The sequence below is a fragment of the Neophocaena asiaeorientalis genome, unplaced genomic scaffold (genome assembly GCF_003031525.2).
Source record: "Neophocaena asiaeorientalis asiaeorientalis breed wild unplaced genomic scaffold, Neophocaena_asiaeorientalis_V1.1 scaffold119, whole genome shotgun sequence".
NCBI lineage: Eukaryota > Metazoa > Chordata > Mammalia > Artiodactyla > Phocoenidae > Neophocaena > Neophocaena asiaeorientalis.
The window spans coordinates 1,148,889-1,168,926 of record NW_020175821.1 but is presented as its reverse complement, the minus strand read 5'-3'; the positions used below and the strand labels follow the sequence as shown (position 1 = coordinate 1,168,926).

The following is a 20,038-nucleotide window of genomic DNA, read 5'->3' as shown; positions in this document are numbered from 1 at the left end:
GTTTGTTTTATTTTTCCCTTTTTTTTTTTTTTTTTTTTTTTTTGTGGTACGCGGGCCTCTCACTGCTGTGGCCTCTCCCGTTGCGGAGCACAGGCTCCGGACACGCAGGCTCAGCGGCCATGGCTCAGCGGCCATGGCTCATGGGCCCAGCCGCTCCGCAGCATGTGGGATCTTCCCGGACCGGGGCACGAACCGGCGTCCCCTGCATCGACAGGCGGACTCTCAACCACTGCGCCACCAGGGAAGCCCCCCTTTCTTTAAATATCCATCAATATGTTGAAAGTTAAAATACAATCATCAGGGGCTTCCCTGGTGGCGCAGTGCATGAGTGTCTGCCTGCTGATGCAGGGGACACGGGTTCGTGCCCCGGTCCGGGAGGATACCACATGCCGCGGAGCTGCTGGGCCCGTGAGCCATGGCCACTGAGCCTGCGCGTCTGGAGCCTGTGCTCCGCAACGGGAGAGGCCACAACAGTGAGAGGCCCGCATACCGCAAAAAAAAAACCCCAAAAAAAACAATCATCAGGACTTTATCAAAGAAAACTTTGAAATATACTAATTACATTCTAAATCTTTCTTTTAAAGTAAAAAAGACTAAAGTTTAAACTCTACCACAATGAACAAATGGCATCAAAGTTTGGCTGTTTTCTAGAGCACTGCTACTCAAAAGGTTGGTTCACAAACCAGAAGCATCAGCATCAACTGAATCTTTAGAAATGCAGAATCTACTGAGTAATAATCTGCATTTTAACAAGCTCCCATAAAGATTTGCATTCATATTAATATTTGAGAAGCACTGATCTAGAGAAGAAAATTTACATTTCTAGTTTCACATAGTTCATGCCTGACCGCTGTAGGAGACCTAGGAAGTAAAGAAGATGTAAGAGATAGGAAGAAAGGAAAGAGTAAGGAAGGAAAGGAAAAGAAAAGCAGTCTGCAGATAAAAATAGGTGGTAAAAGCAGTGGAAGGAGAGGGTGGGACAGAGTAGGAGAGGAAGAGGGTGACTTGCATTGAGAGTATGCTATACTTTTCAGAAAAAGGAAGGAACAAGTTAGAGTAATAAAAGGACAATATTCACTTAACAGAACCAAGGTTCAACTGCATCTCTTTTCTAAGTTTCATTTCCATAATATCCCAACAGATACCTTCCACAGAGTGAGTGACAAATGAAACTAAATTAATACAGGTGTATTTATTTAGAATGAGAGAGGTAATAATCCCTTCCTTCTACTACACAGACCTCAGAGTACTGTGTTCATTTCTTGGCATATACCTTAAGTGGTATACAGTCAACTAAAACAGCTTCAGTAGCGAAGGACAATAATGTAGAAGGAATTTTAAATATGAAATGGGTATATTTAAAGAAAATGATGCAACTTAACATAAAAAAGAGTTGTCAGATATGCCTGCTGTCTTCAAATACGTCAAGTTAAATGAGCACTGAGTTGCTCTGAATGGACAAAGGGTGAGCTAGAGCCACATAATGAAAGCTACAAAAAGGCAGATTTCAATATAAAATAAACTTTCTAAAAGTTGGAAGGGGCTACTCAAGGGTTAGAATGCACTGCTTTGAGAGAATGAAAATTTCCTGAGGCAGGCTGAACAGAGCTTCTGCTAGGACCAATAAACTTATTTCATGCTGAGGTACAGTCAGATAAGTAGTATATAAAGTGAGACTATGAAGAGCTACAAATTCTGGAAGAATCTGTACTTTATTCTAGAAACAGTTAAAAGGCATTAAGTATTTGTGGTTATTTCTAACTGATTTAAAAATAAGCAGGGCTTCAGGAAGAAGTGGTGAATGAGTAAGTATATGGGGAAATAATAAGAATGACTACAAAATTTCTACAATGAGAGACTGAGAAATGGGGCTCAGTAATTATTTGTTAAATGAAGGGTATATCTGATTGGTGTTTTAGGCCAGGTTTCAGAGAAGGCTTTGTTGTTGTTTATGTAGTCTGTGAAGCTACATAATGTAGTGAAAGGAACATGAGTATTACAGATAAATAATGTTAGGCTCAAATCCAAATTCTGCCACTTACTAGTTTTGTGACCTTAGGCAAATAATTATAATCTACAAATAAAGATATCACCTACCTTATGAGAATGTTGCAAGAATAAAATGAAGTAAAATAAGTAAAGCTTCTTAGCACATAGCAGTTACTAATAAATAACACAGGACCCTTGTGAGAGTGAATTACATGAGAAGTCTAACACAATATCTGCTAATCAGGTCCTCAAAAGACATTAATTTTCCCTTCTCCTTGTCATTAGAGATATCTCTACTTATGTAAGGATGTAGGAGAGCAGTTGTGAGCATCAGATGAGTGGGAAAACTTTAAAATTACCTTCCCAACCAGGGACCCTGAAGTTTTACCATAGGGGTAAGTATCTAGGGATGCATTAACTCTAAATTATTTACCACACAGAATAATTATAGTCAGAGATCCACAAAATAAAATAAGACAAAACAATGATGTGATTATGCACTTCTCTGGATAGAAAAATAACTCTGTTATAAGAATACTTCAGAGTAATGAGAACCACAGAAAGAGATTTTTCCTATACAGTAGACCAAAGGAATGATAAATACACTGATTTAACACTAAACTTTAAGTACTGCCATTTGGAGTTTTTGTATATTTTTTGTTTGTTTTGCATATTGTAAATTATGCATAATTTGTGAATCACACTGTCTAAATGGTAATTCACTACTGAACTCATCACCATCTCAACTTGTACTGAAGATATGATAACATAACGATTTACTGAACTTTAAAGAAAGAATTACATGTCATAATCATGTTTAGAAATTGCAGAATTTGAAAGGGTCTGGAAACATTTTTCTGAGTAATATCAAGGATCCAATGCATAGTTCCAGAAATCTGTCAAATGTATTTTTCTAACTAGAGTAAACTATTTCTAGGTTGGTTTAGAAACTTGTTTCCAACTCTCTATACTTTACATGGTCACTAGAAGAAGTGGACAAAATTAGAATGATTTTATTCACGTAGGGACTAAAATAAGTAATCATATATATCTTAGAGCTCTTTTTTTAATAGTGAACTAAATGAAACATATTTTGTCTTAATATATTCTTAAAATAATTAAGTTTATGATTTATTGAATACTTTATACAGCATAATCCTTATAGTAGTCACCATCTATTTCTTTAAAAATTAGAAATTTATTTCCTTTTAGGTCCAATGATCCCAAATGTGACCTATCATATGATTCCAACTTTACTTTAAAAGGAAACTCCATTTCTTCAGGGAGAAAAACTTAAGAAACCCCTGATGAATACTTGGTCATACGTATGTAAAAGGGAGTTTAAAAAATTCACATCAACAAGATCATCTGAAACTAAGCACAAAGAGACTATGCAAGAGGGAAAGAACCAAAATACATGAGTGGAAGTGAGTGGAAGGCATGGTGACCATGATGGAGATTCATTTGGTGACCCCAAGAGACCCTAAGTTCCTGTGAGAGGCCCTTCCTCAGTACCTTCTTTACTGACCTGATTTTAAGTCTATAAGAAGCCTTCACTTAAAACATTTATTGACATCACAGTAACAGTTCTTTGTCCTTGCCATCATTATAAAGATTCCAAGATAACCAAAAGGATCAGATGTTTATATATAGAACAGAATAAACACAACTTTGTTTAACAGGTACCCTCACCTTTTTACTCGAACAACTTACTTTAGATCACATATTACTGCATATACTCTTCCCAATTTGTCCTGGCTATAACCCTGGAAGTTGAATTTATTGTTCCTATCCAAGTACTCAGGCAAAACTTCCAGCAGAGTTTCAGTGATGACAGAGATAACATTTTGCTCTTCAATAAGATGTCGAGCCTGCAGAACATGTGAAAAATATTGTCTTTAGTATTAACTCATTATAGTATGGACTTTACTTATTCATTTGGTTGGTAAATCATTTTGAATAAATGTTTGTTGAGCATCAAACACACACCTTAGTCTCACAGGATAGCAATTTCTGAGAAATTATTTTCTAAAAGTAAAAATTCCCTACTCCTCAGCAACTAGAAAACACCTGTCTGAACACACCAAGCCCATTACACAGGTTACACAGTACCTGTGTAACATTCATTTACATGAACGTTTACCACTGTTAATCACACACTGAGCAAAGTAGAACAAACAGATATACTTCAGGCTTCTGTCATATATATTTTCTATTCTGACATCTCCCCCTTAATCGCAATCCAATTTCTCTTCCCCATTCTTTTCTCTGGCCTTTGAAAAGAGAAAGTAGGAACTTTCCAGAAGAAACAGGAAAAGTAGCAGGATAAAAAGGAAGCAGAATCCTCCACCCTCCTCCTCCCAGGCCTATGCAGCTCCATCTCATGCAAATGCTCAACAGTTATACTCTCCTCCTGTTTTGTTTTATCTTACTCTGTTCCCCCACCCTAACAACAATGATTAAAAAAAAAAAAAAAAACCTAAAGAACAAGAGAATAGTACAAAAAAATTTTTTTGGTATTAAAAAGGCACTGTTCCTAAGTTACTCTAGACACTGAGAAACCATCCCTAGGTTTCACCTGCAGGAATAAGCACTTTTGGACCAAGGTAGTGCCATCACTCCCACTCCACAAATTACCTAGCCCTTGGGTATCATTAAAGCATTTTCACATGCAGATACCACTGAAGCATTATTCAATTTTCCACGTGTAATTAGACCAGCATAGTGACTCAGAAATTGTTTTAATTCAATTCAACACTAACTAAAATTCTTAAATAATAAAATAAATATTACTTAGAAAGATTGCCAAGACTAATTAATACATACCAAAGTAGGAACAGTAAACATCTGAACTGAGAGTGCAGTTATAGAGATACTTCTGTCATGATCATCACTGATATAGTCTTTCTGTAGCTGCTTATAATACTGGAAGATAAAACAATAAGTGGAGAAGCAATTATAAACAAGTACTGAAAACTTTTAAAATCCCAATTTTAACAGCTGCTATATTTGTTCCTATGTATAAGATGGCAAGTATTATAACTCCTATTTATTAAGGGGAGATACTATGGTCAACAAAAATTTACTAGAAAGAGAATAACAAAAGACTGAATATGAATTCAGCTACCCAAACTAGCATAGTTGGATACTGAGAACTATTTTTAAAAAACACAACAAACAGACACACACACACACACACACGTAAAAATCACAGAGGACTGCAAAGGTGTAGTATATACTTTCTCAAACAGAATCTGGGGCAATCTTTAGCAGATTTTACCCCAATGGAATAGGGCAGGGACTATATTGAAAGTATTTAAAAGCTGATATGACCCAGAAAACCAACCATCAGATTCAACCCAGCCTTAAACAGAATGGATGCTGGCTGTACATAACTTCTTATACATACTGGTGCATACCAGTATGAAAATCAATCCTGATATCTTGGGAGAACAAAAATAATAATACATCCAGTCATGCATCAAGCATCTATTATATGTAAGCACAGTGTTAGATCCCTGACCTACATATTTAATTTCAACCATTAGAATTCATACAAAGTTTGAGGTAACCATGGTATACAGAAAAACATCATATAAGGAGGGAGAACTGCTGTTGTATAAGGAAAAAACTTCATTTCAGATCACAGATATGGTCCAATATTCTCTCTCTCATGAGTTTTAGAAGAATAGAGTTGATAATTTGAGTTGTCATCACCTTTAAAGAAACCAAATGTCTTAGTTGCTTTTAACAATCTACTTATAAAATCCAGGAAGTGCAGGTATCTTATCCCATAGTATCATTTGCCTATGACAATCATTATTTCACTCTCTGCTTCCAATTCCATCCTGGGTCTACCTCTGTCCTAAGTTTTACAGAATTTCCTGCCACTCAAAATCAGAGTAAACTAACAAGTATTTACTGGATACCTCTGTATAAGGCAAAGCAGAAGGTTAAAGAAGTACATGTTCTAACTAGTCTAACTTGAGAGAGAGAGAGACAAAAACTATAACAATATAAGGGATATACAATAGATCAATAAAACAATATTAAAAAGCTATAAGATTTATCTTTATATTCTAGCCTCAAATAGTTAAGTATACTCTTGCCCATCAGATATCTGCCTCCTTTTAGCATGTATATCTGTTCCTTTTCCCTGCTATGCCTTTCAGCTAGTCACTGCTCTTGTTATAATTTTACTAACAAATGATTAGAAAAGATAAATGTATTCATGAATGTGATAACTTCCTACTGCTTTTTCTAGGCAAACAATAGGTCATTTTCCACCTATCTCCTCTCTTAGACTACTGTTTCCATACTACCAAATGTGAAAATAAATGAACTTTTTGACAGAGAAATGAACTATAAAATTAAATTCTTGCTTCATAATTATCCCCTTTGTTTCCATTATTTCACTTACAAAAATGGTTTTCTATTTCTATTTGTTGATATCTATTTATAAAGAGCAATTACCTTCACAAATTCCATAGCAAAGAATTTTTTGTATTCCATCTCCATAAAAAAACTGCTGAAGATCAATTCGTGAAGGATCTTACGGGCACCTATACATCATTTTTGGGGGAGGTGGGAGGAGTATCACCAAGGCAAAAAAAACATTCCAGCTATTAGTAGTGGCAGAATATTATAAAAATATTTCACATGCTAATAGACCTCAAGGACTCAAATGTTAGTGGCATTTATTGCATTAATATTTAATAGCTAGAATTTAAAATACATACATGTAATGCCTTTCCCCTCTTTTTCTGTACCCCTCTCACTCCTGTACCTTACTTCATCCTACTTCTCCCACCTTTCTCCATTCCTTTTCATTCTGTTTCACTAAAGACTACTCTTACTCTGTACTTTCCCTTCTCCATCCCCTTTAACCTTTCTCTCACCTTTTACTTTTGGTTCTTCATTTAAATTTTAAAAATGAAAATTAACATAGTTTTTATAATGGCACTACTGCATGAATGCATACATACTCTTTTTACTGGTTCTGAGTAAATGAAAAGGCACTATAATTAAAAGGCAATATCCTGGGGTTTTAATACAGAATACATATTGATTGGTTAACCTCACCTTCAAAGTATAATATCTTATCAAGTTCACTGATTTAATAAACAAAAGAGATTAAACTCCACTTTAAGGTCATAATATTCCTCTGCTTCATGGCAAGAAGCACAAGTAAAGATCTACCTACCTTTATAAAGCTTTGCATCCCAAAGCATTAACCTGCTTATGAGACAGGGATTCTCAGAGCCAGGTTCTTCTCTAAGGCATGCTTGGCAAAAGATCTGTCTGAAGTCACCTACAAACAAAAAAAGTCATATAATTTTTATTCTTAAAGTATTTTCTCCCAAAAGTACATTTCCTATAATAACATATGAAAAAACTAACAGTAATTATCCTACACTTGATATCAAGAATTATTCTGTCAATATCAAAGAATCAAGAGCCAATGAAACATTATTCACAGCATCTGAAATGCAATCCTGAAAATAAACAAAATGTATAAAAAAAAACAAAAACCATTTTATTTTATACTCAATGACATTTTAAAATTTGTGGCTATTTAAAAAGATAATAGTTTGTGAAAAATAAGAAAAATAGGCTATATGCTTACTTGAATAGCTCATAATTTTATTCATCCAGGACCCCAGACGCAAAGCAAATTTCTGATGAGCCATAACCTCAGAGTGTAATACTTCTACATGAAGTGGATGTTGAGAGACATTTTCTGAATGACTCTAGAAATGAAAGGAATATTAAAAACAAACTAGTTTTAAAATTTTTGTTTTAACTAAGTAGTCTACTCTTCAAAAAAAGAAATCATATAACTCTTGCAGTTCCAAATCTCTGGGTCTAAATGCTCCAATCTTATCTTTACTTAGGATGTCAAACCACTTCAACAATATAATTGTTTTACTTGGGCTCTTGTAATGTGCATTCCTCTTAAAATTCTCTTTTTGACTCTAATTCAGAAAATTACCTTTATATCTTCCTTTGCTTCCTGGCAAGCAGCAAAAGCACCTGCTTTAACAGCCCGACGGCCCTAATTATAGACAAACATGAGAATTAGGTAGTAGATTGACAATCCCAATCAATAAGTAATATAAAGCCCAAAGACCCAATAAGCTCTTAATTATCAATCATTTGTTGACTGCCTAAAAGTCCTAAGATTGACAATACCTAGAAGATAAACATAAATGTTTAGCAGCTTTATGTAGCTTCAGAACTTTCAATACCACTAGTGGACAGTTTCTATACTTTAGGATTCTAGATTTCCTGCTTGGCAAGAATGTCAATTATTTACTTATTGTAGTATATTCTATTTCTATCAGATAATAATAAGTTAGGTTTACTAAACTCCCATTATATGTCTTAGTTTTCATGAGTAAACTTAAAATTCTTCATCATGTGTTCCATAACACACTTGTGGTCCACTAGTGGGTTAGAGGTATGGCCAGGATATTGATTCCTCAAGTCCTAGAATCACAATGCTAATTACTAGTGCCATGATGTTTCTTCTACCATCTTACCCTCCTCTTGCGGGTAGAGATTAGGTTAATGTTCCTTCTGCATACCTGAAGAACACATTTTGCTTTGGATGGGTGTTAAATAAAAGCTGAGCCATGCTATCAATATTATTCTAAAAATAGTTTTAATAGATGATGTAAACTAACCAACTTCTCATAATTCATGCATTTATTCATTCATTCAATAATTATAGAAACAGACTGAGGTTGAGCTGACATTCTTTTTTTTTTTTTTTTTTTTTTTGGCGGTACACGGGCCTCTCACTGTTGTGGCCCCTCCCATTGCGGAGCACAGGCTCCGGATGCACAGGCTCAGAGGCCATGGCTCACAGGCCCAGCCGCTTCGCGGTATGTGGAATCTTCCCGGACCGGGGCACGAACCTGCGTCCCCTGCATTGGGAGGCGGACTCTCAACCACTGCGCCACCAGGGAAGCCTGAGCTGACATTCTTAACTACTCTTTGCCAAGTATATTCAGTAACTTTCTAATTATTTAGAACAAAAGAGGAAAATTAGTCATCTTAAACTGTTAAACACACACAGAAAAATCAAGTTTCAACCAATTTACTTAGGCTATAAAGGATAAATGAAGAGGATGGTTGTACCTAACACAATACTAAGGCACTTGGCAAGGGCCAGTCAACACCCAATTTCCAGGAAGCTGATGAAGACAGCATAATAATTCAAATGACACTCACGAACCTCTTTGTCTATGGCAGTGGTGTGCAACTGCGCCTCTGCGAGCTCACAGTCAAGAGCTCTTTGTAGACTGTATATGACATGGTCATATGAATGGTGTTCATCATTGAAAAGGACACAGTAGTAGCTATCATTTTTCTCTCTGTTTTAAAAAAAAAGATATATATTCAGACACTGCAACAAATAAACAAAGGAAAACACGAAATACAGGCTAAAATAATATATGCCATGTGATGAAGCAGCACCATGTAGTTTCCTACGTATGGGAAAGTACCTCTGTAATACTAGTATAGGAGGTGATTTTAAGTGGTACAGTGCCATAAAATTTAAAAACCCTGACAAAAGTATTACCTTTTCGATGTTTGTCCCCCAATTTTTCTAACTTTCAGAATTAAAATATTATTCTCAGTAAGTGGCAGTATGTCTTTAACACCATTCTTAAATCTTGCTAATCTCCCACTTCGACAAAAGGAGACAGGCCTCAGGCTCAGAACTTTCAAGCAGGCAACGACAGACAGATTTTATTAACATTTAGTTTTTATTTAACTTATTTTTGTTTTTACCTTCTATTTATTTTAAGTGATACTGGTTTTATAGCACATTTAAGTTTTTTTTAAAAAGGTATATAGATTTAAAGTGCCAGAACTACCATTTGACTGAGAGGCCTCAGACAAATCACTTAAGCATTTAATCTTGCTGAGATGACAGTAGCTTTTCCACCTCGAAGAAGAGTATAATATCTACATTTGAGAGTGGTGTGAGGATCTTATAAAATATGTGAAAATGGCTGTCATGGGCTACACAAATGTCAGAAGTTATTATCAGTTTTAAACAGTTTATAATAATCTTTCACTAAATACTCAATTGATCCTCATAACTCTAAGAGGCAGCTTTTCTCAGGCCTCTAATACCTTAGGAAATAGAGGCTCAAAAAGACTTCTCTATGGTCCCAAAGCCAATAAGCAGTGAGAATTAGAACTCAGATCTGTGAATTTGAAGTCCAGTGCGGTCTACATACATGACCACACTCAAGCAACCCACCCTTTTTAGACAGGCATATTGCTAGTATTATGTTTACCAACACAAAGTTTCTTAAAGCATTTAACTGATGCTATCAAAATATCTGAAATTAAAACCTTTGTGGACACAATCTCTGATGATCGTTATTTTTATAAACAGTTTATGGCCCAGCAAAAGTCAAAACAATACATTTAATGTTTTTAAAAATTGAAACTCTTAATTCTCTCTCATAGAATAATACAAATACACCCAATAAACTAAAAAAACTGTACTTAGGTTTGTGAAACTCCTAATATTACTCAGGTAGAAAAACTCCTACAAGCCCCAAACTGTATTTCATATCAGGTCTAGAATTCTCTTTTGCATTTGTAAATTAAGAGTAAATATTACTGTCACTAAAAGACTTATGGTTGTTAGAAATTGCTGGGTTTTAGCTAAAAAAAAACTGTTAAGGGAATTGCCTTGTGGCGCAGTGGTTAAGAATCTGCCTGCCAATGCAGGGGACATGGGTTCGAGCCCTGGTCCGGGAAGATCCCACATGCCGCAGAGAAACTAAGCCCGTGTGCCACAACTACTGAGGCTGCGCTCAAGAACCCATGAGCCACAACTACGGAGCCCGCAAGCCACAACTACTGAAGCCCATGCATCTAGAGTCTGTGCTCCGCAACAAAGACAAGCCACTGCAATGAGAAGTCCACGCACCACAATGAAGAGCAGCCCCCGTGCACCTCAACGAAGAGCAGCCCCTGCTCGCCGCAACTGGAGAAAGCCCGCGGGCGGCAATGAAGACCCAATGCAGACAAAAATAAATAATAAATAAACTTTAAAAAAAACAACTGTTGGGGCTTCCCTGGTGGCGAAGTGGTTGAGAGTCCGCCTGCCGATGCAGGGGACACGGGTTCGTGCCCCGGTCTGGAAAGATCCCACATGCCGCGGAGCAGCTGGGCCCGTGAGCCATGGCCGCTGAGCCTGCGCGTCCGGAGCCTGTGCTCCGCAACGTGAGAGGCCACAACAGTGAGAGGCCCGTGTACCAAAAAAAAACCACAAAAAACTGTTAAATCCCTACACCTGAAATAAATCTAGATCCCAAAGCACAGGGCAAAGGGCTATCTCCTTATTCCTACCATCAAATATTTTAAATTTTTTTAAATTAATTAATTTATGTATTTTTGGCTGCGTTGGGTCTTTGGTGCAATGTGCAGGCTTCTCGTTGCGTTGGCTTCTCTTGTTCCAGTGCATGGGCTCTAGGCGCACGGGCTTCAGTAGTTGTGGAACGTGGGATCTCAAGTGCAGGCTCAGGGCTTCCCTGGTGGCGCAGTGGTTGAGAGTCCACCTGCCAATGCAGGGGACACGGGTTCATGCCCCGGTCCGGGAAGATCCCACGTGCCGCAGAGCAGCTGGCCCCTAAGCCATGACCGCTGAGCCTGCACGTCCGGAGCCTGTGCTCCACAATGGCAGAGGCCACAACAGTGAGAGGCCAGCATACCAAAAAATAAAAAATAAAAAAAATAAAGTGCAGGCTCAGTAGTTGTGGCACATGGGCTTAGTTGCTCCACGGCATGTGGGATCTTCCTGGACCAGGGCTCACATCCGTGTCCCCTGCATTGGCAGGTGGATTGTTAACCACTGCACCACCAGGGAACCCCCATCAAAATATTTTCTTTTCTTTTTCTTCTTTTTCTTTTCTTTTTTTTTAAAATTTAATTTTATTTTTTTATACAGCAAGCTCTTATTAGTCATCCATTTTATACACATCAGTGAATACATGTCAATCCCAATCTCCCAATTCATCACACCATCCCCCCACTCCCAGCTGCTTTCCCCCCTTGGTGTCCATACATTTGTTCTCTACATCTGTCTCTCTATTTTTGCCCTGCAAACCGGTTCATCTCTATCATTTTTCTAGGTTCCACAGATATGCGTTAATATACCATATTTGTTTTTCTCTTTCTGACTTACTTCACTCTCTATGACAGTCTCTTGATTCACCCACGTCTCCACAAATGACTCAATTTCGTTCCTTTTTATGGCTGAGTAATATTCCATTGCATACATCCTCTTTATCCATTCGTCTGTCGATGGGCATTTAGGTTGCTTCCATAACCTGGCTACTGGAAATAGTGCAGCAATGAACATTGGGGCGCATGTGTCTTTTTGAATTATGGTTTTCTCTGGGTATATGCCCAGTAGTGGGATTGCTGGGTCATATGGTAATTCTACTTTCAGTTTTTTAATGAACCTCCATACTGTTCTCCATAGTGGCTGTATCAATTTACATTCCCACCAACAGTGCAAGAGGGCCCCCTTTTCTCCACACCCTCTCCAGCATTTGTTGTTTGTAGATTTTCTGATGATGCCCATTCTGACTGGTGTCAGGTGATACCTCATTGTAGTTTTGACTTGCATTGCTCTAATGATTAGTGATGTTGAGCAGCTTTTCATGTGCTTCTTAGCCACCTGTATGTCCTCTTTGGAGAAATGTCTATTTAGGTCTTCTGCCCATTTTTTGATTGGGTTGTTTTTTTAATATTGAGCTGCATGAGCTGTTTATATATGTTGGAGATTAATCCTTTGTCTGTTGATTCGTCTACGAGTATGTTTCCCCATTCTGAGGGTTGTCTTTTCGACTTGTGTGTAGTTTCCTTTGCTTTGCAAAAGTTTTAAGTTTCATTAGGTCCCATTTGTTTATTTTTGTTTTTATTTCCATTACTCTAGGAGGTGGATCAAAAAAGATCTCGCTGTGATTTATGCCAAAGAGTGTTCTTCCTATGTTTTCCTCTAAGAGTTTTATAGTGTCCAGTCTTACATTTAGGTCTCTAATCCATTTTGATTTTAATTTTGTATATGGTGTTAGGGAGTGTTCTAATTTCATTCTTTTACATGTAGCTGTCCAGTTTCCCCAGTACAACTTATTGAAGAGACTCTCTTTTCTCCATTGTATATCCTTGCCTCCTTTGTCATAGATTAGTTGACAATAGGTGCATGGGGTTATCTCTGGGCTTTCTATCCTGTTCCATTGATCTATGTTTCTGTTTTTGTGCCAGTACCATATTGTCTTGATTACTGTAGCTTTGTAGTCTAGTCTGAAGTCAGGGAGTCTGATTCCCCCAGCTCTGCTTTTTTCCCTCAAGACTGCTTTGCCTATTTGGGGTCTTCTGTGTCTCCATACAAAATTTAAGGTTTTTTGTTCTAGTTCTGTAAAAAATGCCATTGGTAATTTGATAGGGATTGCATTGAATCTGTAGATTGCTTTGGGTAGTATAGTCATTTTCACAGTATTGATTCTTCCAATCCAAGAACATGGAATATCTCTCCATCTGTTGGTATCATCTTTAATTTCTTTCAACAGTGCCTTATAGTTTTCTGCATACAGGTCTTTTGTCTCCCTAGGTCAGTTTATTCCTAGGTATTTTATTCTTTTTGTTGCAATGGTAAATGGGAGTGTTTCTTACTTTCTCTTTCAGATTTTTCATCATCTGAAGGAATGATGAAAAATCATTGTATAGGATGATGTGTATACGAATGCAAGAGATTTCTGTGCATTAATGTTGTATCCTGCAACTTTACCAAATACATTAATTAGCTCTAATAGTTTTCTGGTGGCATCTTTAGGATTCTCAATGTATACTATCATGTCATCTGCAAACAGTGACAGTTTTACTTCTTCTTTTCCAATTTGTATTCCTTTTATTTCTTTTTCTTCTCTGATTGCCTTGGCTAGGACTTCCAAAATTATGTTGAATAACAGTGGTGAGGGTGGACATCCTTGTCTTATTCCTCATCTTACAGGAAATGCTTTCAGTTTTTCACCATTGAGAATGATGTTTGCTGTGGGTTTGTCGTATATGGCCTTTATTATGTTGAGGTAGTTCCCTCTATGCCCACTTTCTGGAAAGTATTTATCATAAATGGGTGTTGAATTTTGTCAAAAGCTTTTTCTGCATCTATTGAGATGATCATATGGTTTTTATTCTTCAATTTGCTAATATGCTGTATCACACTGATTGATTTGCATATACTGAAGAATCCTTGCATCCCTAGGATAAATCCCACTTGATCATGGTGTATGATACTTTTAACGTGTTGTTGGATTCTGTTTGCTAGTATTTTGTGAGGATTTTTGCATCTATATTCCTCAGTGATATTGGTCTGTAATTTTCTTTTTTTTGTAGTATCTTTGTCTGGTTTTGGTATCAGGATGACGGTGGCCTCATAGAATGAGTTTTGGAGCTTTCCTTCCTCTGCTATTTTTTGGAAGAGTTTGAGAAGGATGGGGGTTAGCTCTTCTCTAAATGTTTGACAAAATTCACATGTGAAACCATCCGGTCCTGGATGTTTGTTTGAAGATTTCTAATCACAGTTTCAACTTCATTACTTGTGATTGGTCTGTTCATATTTTCTATTTCTTCCTGGTTCAGTCTTGGAAGGTTATACCTTTCTAAGAATTTGTCCATTTCTTCTAGGTTGTCTATTTTATTGGCATAGTTGTTTGTCGTAATCTCTTATAATCCTTTGTATTTCTGCCATGTCAGTTGTGATTTCTTCTTTGTCATTTCTAATTTTATTGATTTGAGTCCTCTCCCTCTTTTTCTTGATGAGTCTGGCTAATGGTTTATCAATTTTGTTTATCTTCTCAAAGAACCAGCTTTTAGTTCTATTGATCTTTGCTACTGTTTTCTTTGTTTCTATTTCATTTATTTCGGCTCTGATCTTTATGATTTCTTTCCTTCTGCTAACTTTGGGTTTGGTTTGTTCTTCTTTCTCTAGCTCCTTTAGGTGTAATGTTAGATTGTTACTTGTTTTTGAGGTAGGCTTGTATAGCTATAAACTTCCCTCTTAGAACTGCCTTTGCTGCCTCCCATAGGTTTTGGATCATCGTGTTTTCATTGTCACTTGGCTCTAGGTATTTTTTGATTTCCTCTTTAATTTCCTTTACTTATCCGTTCTTCTGCCTCAGTTATTCTGTTATTGATTCCTTCTAGTGTAGTTTTCATTTCAGTTATTGTATTGTTCATTTCTTTTTATTTGTTCTTTAATTCTTCTATGTCTTCGTTAAACATTTCTTGCATCTTCTCGATCTTTGCCTCCATTATTTTTCCAAGGTCTTGGATCACCTTCACTATCATTATTCTGAATTCTTTTTCTGGAAGGTTGCCTATCTCCACTTCATTTAGTTGTTTTTCTGGGGTTTTATCTTGTTCCTTCATCTGGTACATAGCCCTCTGCCTTTTCATCTCGTCTATTTTTCTGTGAATGTGGCCCCCATCAAAACTTCTGATCAAGAAAATAGCTAAAGACTTGGACTAAAGGGAGACACAGTATTCCGAAGTCCCCACCTTTGTTCACAAACCTCTCAGAGAACCTGGAAGTTGGCCCAGGCCAGTATCACACTGGGCAATTTACTCCCTACTGGGATGAATGGCTGCTAGGACCTTGTAAATCATTTAGAACAAGACCCCCAAAATGTGTTTTCTTAAAAATCTGAAGCTCCTGATTAGGCTCTTCCTTTGGCTTAACTTCTGTATAGTGTCTTAAGAGGCCATCTCATATAAATGGGCATTTTGGAAGTATTTCAATGAGGCAATTCTCTATAAAATCTTCATAATGATAGTTAAGTTAAAGCAGTAAATAACAACAAAGACATTTTTCAAACACCCATTTTGCAATATAAATAACCATCATGAAAACTTCTCCCTTTAAAAAAATCCCCCACCTTATCTGGAGTTGAGGAGGCAGTTCTTTTTCCTCTTCCCATACAGTCATTTCTACAATGTATTTTATCACTGAAGGGAATATTTTCCTGGCTTGGGCAATTACCTCTTCATTCAACGGACAGCGTAAGTTCTGCAAGAAAGTATAGAAAAACATACTACCAATGTTGTATACAAGTAAGTGGATGAGAAAGATAATGTTATTAATTTATAGCAATAATTTCAATGAGTTCATTTACACCATCCTCCAGGAATGAATTTAACTTCAACTCAAGAGGCTGCTATTCACATCGGTTTAGCTTAACTCCTTGTGGCCAAGTTGGTGCTACAGATGACAGAAAGGCAAGAAGGCAAAACCACAGAGGTCTCCTTTATGATGCTCTTCATTATGAATGTTCTTCCCTGCCTGAATAATTATATCATCAGAGAACAATGAGTTATAGGGAGTGGTTATCCCCTCCAGCTGACAAAAACTTTTCTCACTAATTTATTTCAACTGATCCTTATAGCCACTCTGTTAAGGCAGAAAATTAAAGGCATTTAAAAGATAAAGGTCCCATCCAAGGTCAAAGAACCTCTAAACAGATATAAAAAGCAAGACTAAAATCTGGGCTTTTGACTCCCATGGGGGAAAAAAAAATGTTAATTTCATTACAAAATACCACTTCCTTAATAAAAGGCTTGTTCAAACCAATTAGCTAAAAAAAACACATTTAAATGCTCTATGTCATAAACCATTATGGAAATGCAAATCAAAACCACAATGAGATACCTCTTCATACTTGCTAAGGTGTCTATAATCAAAAAGGGAGATAACAATAAGTATTGGCCAGGATGTGGAGATATTTGAACCCTATACACTGCTGGTGGAAATGTAAAATGGTTCAATTTGGAAAACCATCTGAGAGATGCTCAAAATGTTAAGTATAGTTACCATATGACCCAGCAATTCTACTCCTAGATATCTACCCAAGAAGTATGAAAACATGTATCTGCACAAAAACTTGTACACAAATATTTGTAGCAGCATTACTCATAATAGCCAGAAAGTGGAAATGACCTAAATTTCCATAAACTGAAGAATGGATAAATAAAATGGTATGTAATCCATACAATGGAATATTATTTGGTCATTAAAAAAAAGAATGAAGTACATGTTAAAAAAGCACTAAAGTTATACTTTAAATGGGTGAATTCTTTAATACATTATGCAAGTTACAGCCCAATAAGATGTTTAAACAAAGCAGTAAGCAGGAAAAGAAACATAGTAGCTCTTTAAGACACACACACACACAATCCACTAGAAATTCAGTACAATGCTTTTAATATTCAATTTTAACCTACCTGCTATAGACCGTACTAATGAACTGTATTTTATTCTGTGGTGACCAAAACATTAACCTACACATTTATTCTTTTGCACCTATTCTTTCTCACTCCCCAATGCTTTATTATTTTAATTTCTACCATCTCCTCAATATGTCACCTTTCCTCTGGAGATTTTGCTCAGAAGCTTTTGCTAGAGAGAGAGAAAATAGAGTGCCAAAGGTACTAAGAGCAATATTAATCCACTATGTTCCTATTTCTTATCTTTTTTAGCTCAATATTTCCTTTCAATTCATCAGAAAAGTAGTCTGAATTAAAGAGTTAAGAGAATCTACTCATTACTTCCATACTGTATCTATCAGAGGCTAAGTTCTTCAGAAGAGGTCTGGTAAGTACAGAAGAAACTTTTTTTTTTTTTAATTTATTCTTTGGTTGTGTTGGGTCTTCGTTGCTGCACGCGGGATTTCTCTAGTTGTGGCGAGCAGGGGCTACTCTTCATTGCAGCATGCGGGCTTCTCATTGTGGTGGCTTCTCTTGCTGTGGAGCACGGGCCCTAAAGCACACGGGCTTCAGGAATTGTGGAGCGTGGGCTCAGTAGTTGTGGCTCACGGGCTCCAGAGCGCAGGCTCAGTAGTTGTGGCGCACAGGCTTAGTAGTTCCAGGACATGTGGGATCTTCCCGGACCAGGGATAGAACCCATGTCCCCTGCACTGGCAGGCAGATTCTTAACCACTGTGCCAGCAGGGAAGTCCAAGTACAGAAGAAACTTTAAAATAAATCATTTATAGTTTAGAAAATAAGAAGGTCCATTAGAGGGAACAAAAGGGTGATAATCAAAATAGATTTTTAAAAACCTTAAAAATTAACCCAGAAATGTACTGCAGGACTAGAAAGAAACTTCTCTTAAATACACTTTAAGAGATACTGCCAAATGCTGGACGATGGGCTGATTAGTATCAGCCAGGTCTAATTACATTTGGTAAATCCCTATTATGGTTGGCACAATGCCACACGCCTGGCAGAGTATGGATTTCACATTCACCAAAGCAGAGATGAAACAAATGCGAAGTACAAAGGACTGTTGGGTGGCAATTGATTAGTTATATGCTAGCCATAAGTGTCCTTCTCTCACATCTAGATCATGAATCAGATCTAGAGTCATTGCAGAATATCCAGATTTACCTTCAGAATAAGACTGAATGACCAACTACCTTTAGAATCTAATTAGAAATCCAAAGAAATTCAAGAAGATCAGGTTAGTTCAGGACTAAATTCAGTGTACTGAGGCCATATGACTCAGGAAAACCACCAACAGACTGGAATCCCATGATGTAGGAAGAGGGAGGCTAGTTTTGTAAACTCAATGAGCAATTTAACTCCCAAGGATTCTTCAGCTACTTAACACAAAACAGTACAAAAACAATTTTCTAGAATGTTAGTTATGGAATGAAGAGGATATAAAAATCAAGCCACAAAGCCCTCTGACTATATGCTAAAATATTCCAATACCCTTTAAAAAAATATCAGAGGAGGAAATGGAAATAATCAGAATGAAAAGGGTTCTTAAAACAGAAACAAGAGGGACTTCCCTGGTGGTACAGTGGTTAAGAATTCGCCTGCCAATGCAGGGGACACAGGTTCGAGCCCTGGTCCGGGAAGATCCCACATGCCATGGAGCAACTAAGCCTGTGCGCCACAACTACTGAGCCTGCACTGTAGAGCCTGTGAGCCACAACTACTGAAGCCTGCACACCTCTAGCCTTTGCTCTACAACAGAGACAAGCCACCCCAATGAGAAGCCCACACACCACAATGAAGAGTAGCCCCTCCTCGCCCCAACAAGAGAAAGCCTGTGTGCAGCAATGAGGATGCAATGCAGCCAAAAATAAATAAATAAATTTATTTTTTTTAAAAAAAAGAAAGAAACCAGAAACAAGAGAATGAATAGAAAGGGACATCTGGTGATATTTAATCAAGCAAATTTTTTATTTGTCAAATGAAGGAATAATCATTTGGAAGCAGGACAAATAAATGAGTAAGAGAGAAGAGGCAATCTAAAAATAGAGGGCTGAGGGACTTCCTCGCGGTCCAGTGGGTAAGACTCTGCACTCCCAATGCAGGGGGCCCGGGTTTGATTCCTGGTTGGGGAACTAGATCCTGAACGCATGCCACAACTAAGAGTCTGCATGCCGCACCTAAAGATCCCAAATGCCGCAACTAAGACCCAGAGCAGCCAAAATAAATAAATAAATATTTTTTAAAAAATAAATAAATAAAAATAGAGTTCTGAATGATAAGGTATATGTTAATGATAGGTGAATGGGTAAAGAGTATATGAATATTCTTTGTAATCTATTTTTGCAACTTTTTACAAATTTGAAATTATTTCCAAATTCAAGGTTAAAAAAAAAAAATGTGCTAGAGCCCAGATTCTAAAGATCTGAATTTTAGTCCCAACTGTCACATTGTCTGGATTACTATGGCTCTTTAATACATTTAAAATATGTTTGATCTATTCACACTCATAACTCTTCAGTTTTTCCTGGCAATTCTCATAATCTTTTCCAGAAGAACTTCTGATTACTTTTGTCAAGTTCCAAAAGAGAATTTGGCTGTTATTCTGATTGGGAATATAATGAATTTATGGACTAATTTTGGAAAAACTTTTATCGTTTGTAATACTGCAACTTCCAATCCAAGAATGAAATGTGTCTTCTGATTTTTTGTTTTTCTTACATGCCCATACTCCTACAGG

At 37.0% G+C, this 20,038-nt stretch overlaps 1 protein-coding gene across 4 annotated transcripts in view; it reads right to left on the bottom strand.

The window, feature by feature from the left end:
- Window positions 1-20,038, bottom strand: part of UBR1 (ubiquitin protein ligase E3 component n-recognin 1) — a 159,061-nt gene that overhangs the window by 80,017 nt on the left and 59,006 nt on the right. For all 4 annotated transcript variants that reach the window (XM_024732407.1, XM_024732408.1, XM_024732409.1 and 1 more), the window contains 8 exons: window positions 15,960-16,090; window positions 9,230-9,368; window positions 7,982-8,044; window positions 7,616-7,739; window positions 7,193-7,300; window positions 6,463-6,551; window positions 4,816-4,914; window positions 3,703-3,860 (listed from right to left, as the gene is read on the bottom strand). In XM_024732407.1, the coding sequence (XP_024588175.1) occupies window positions 3,703-3,860; window positions 4,816-4,914; window positions 6,463-6,551; window positions 7,193-7,300; window positions 7,616-7,739; window positions 7,982-8,044; window positions 9,230-9,368; window positions 15,960-16,090 (911 nt within the window). The remainder of the gene's footprint in view (window positions 1-3,702; window positions 3,861-4,815; window positions 4,915-6,462; window positions 6,552-7,192; window positions 7,301-7,615; window positions 7,740-7,981; window positions 8,045-9,229; window positions 9,369-15,959; window positions 16,091-20,038) is intronic.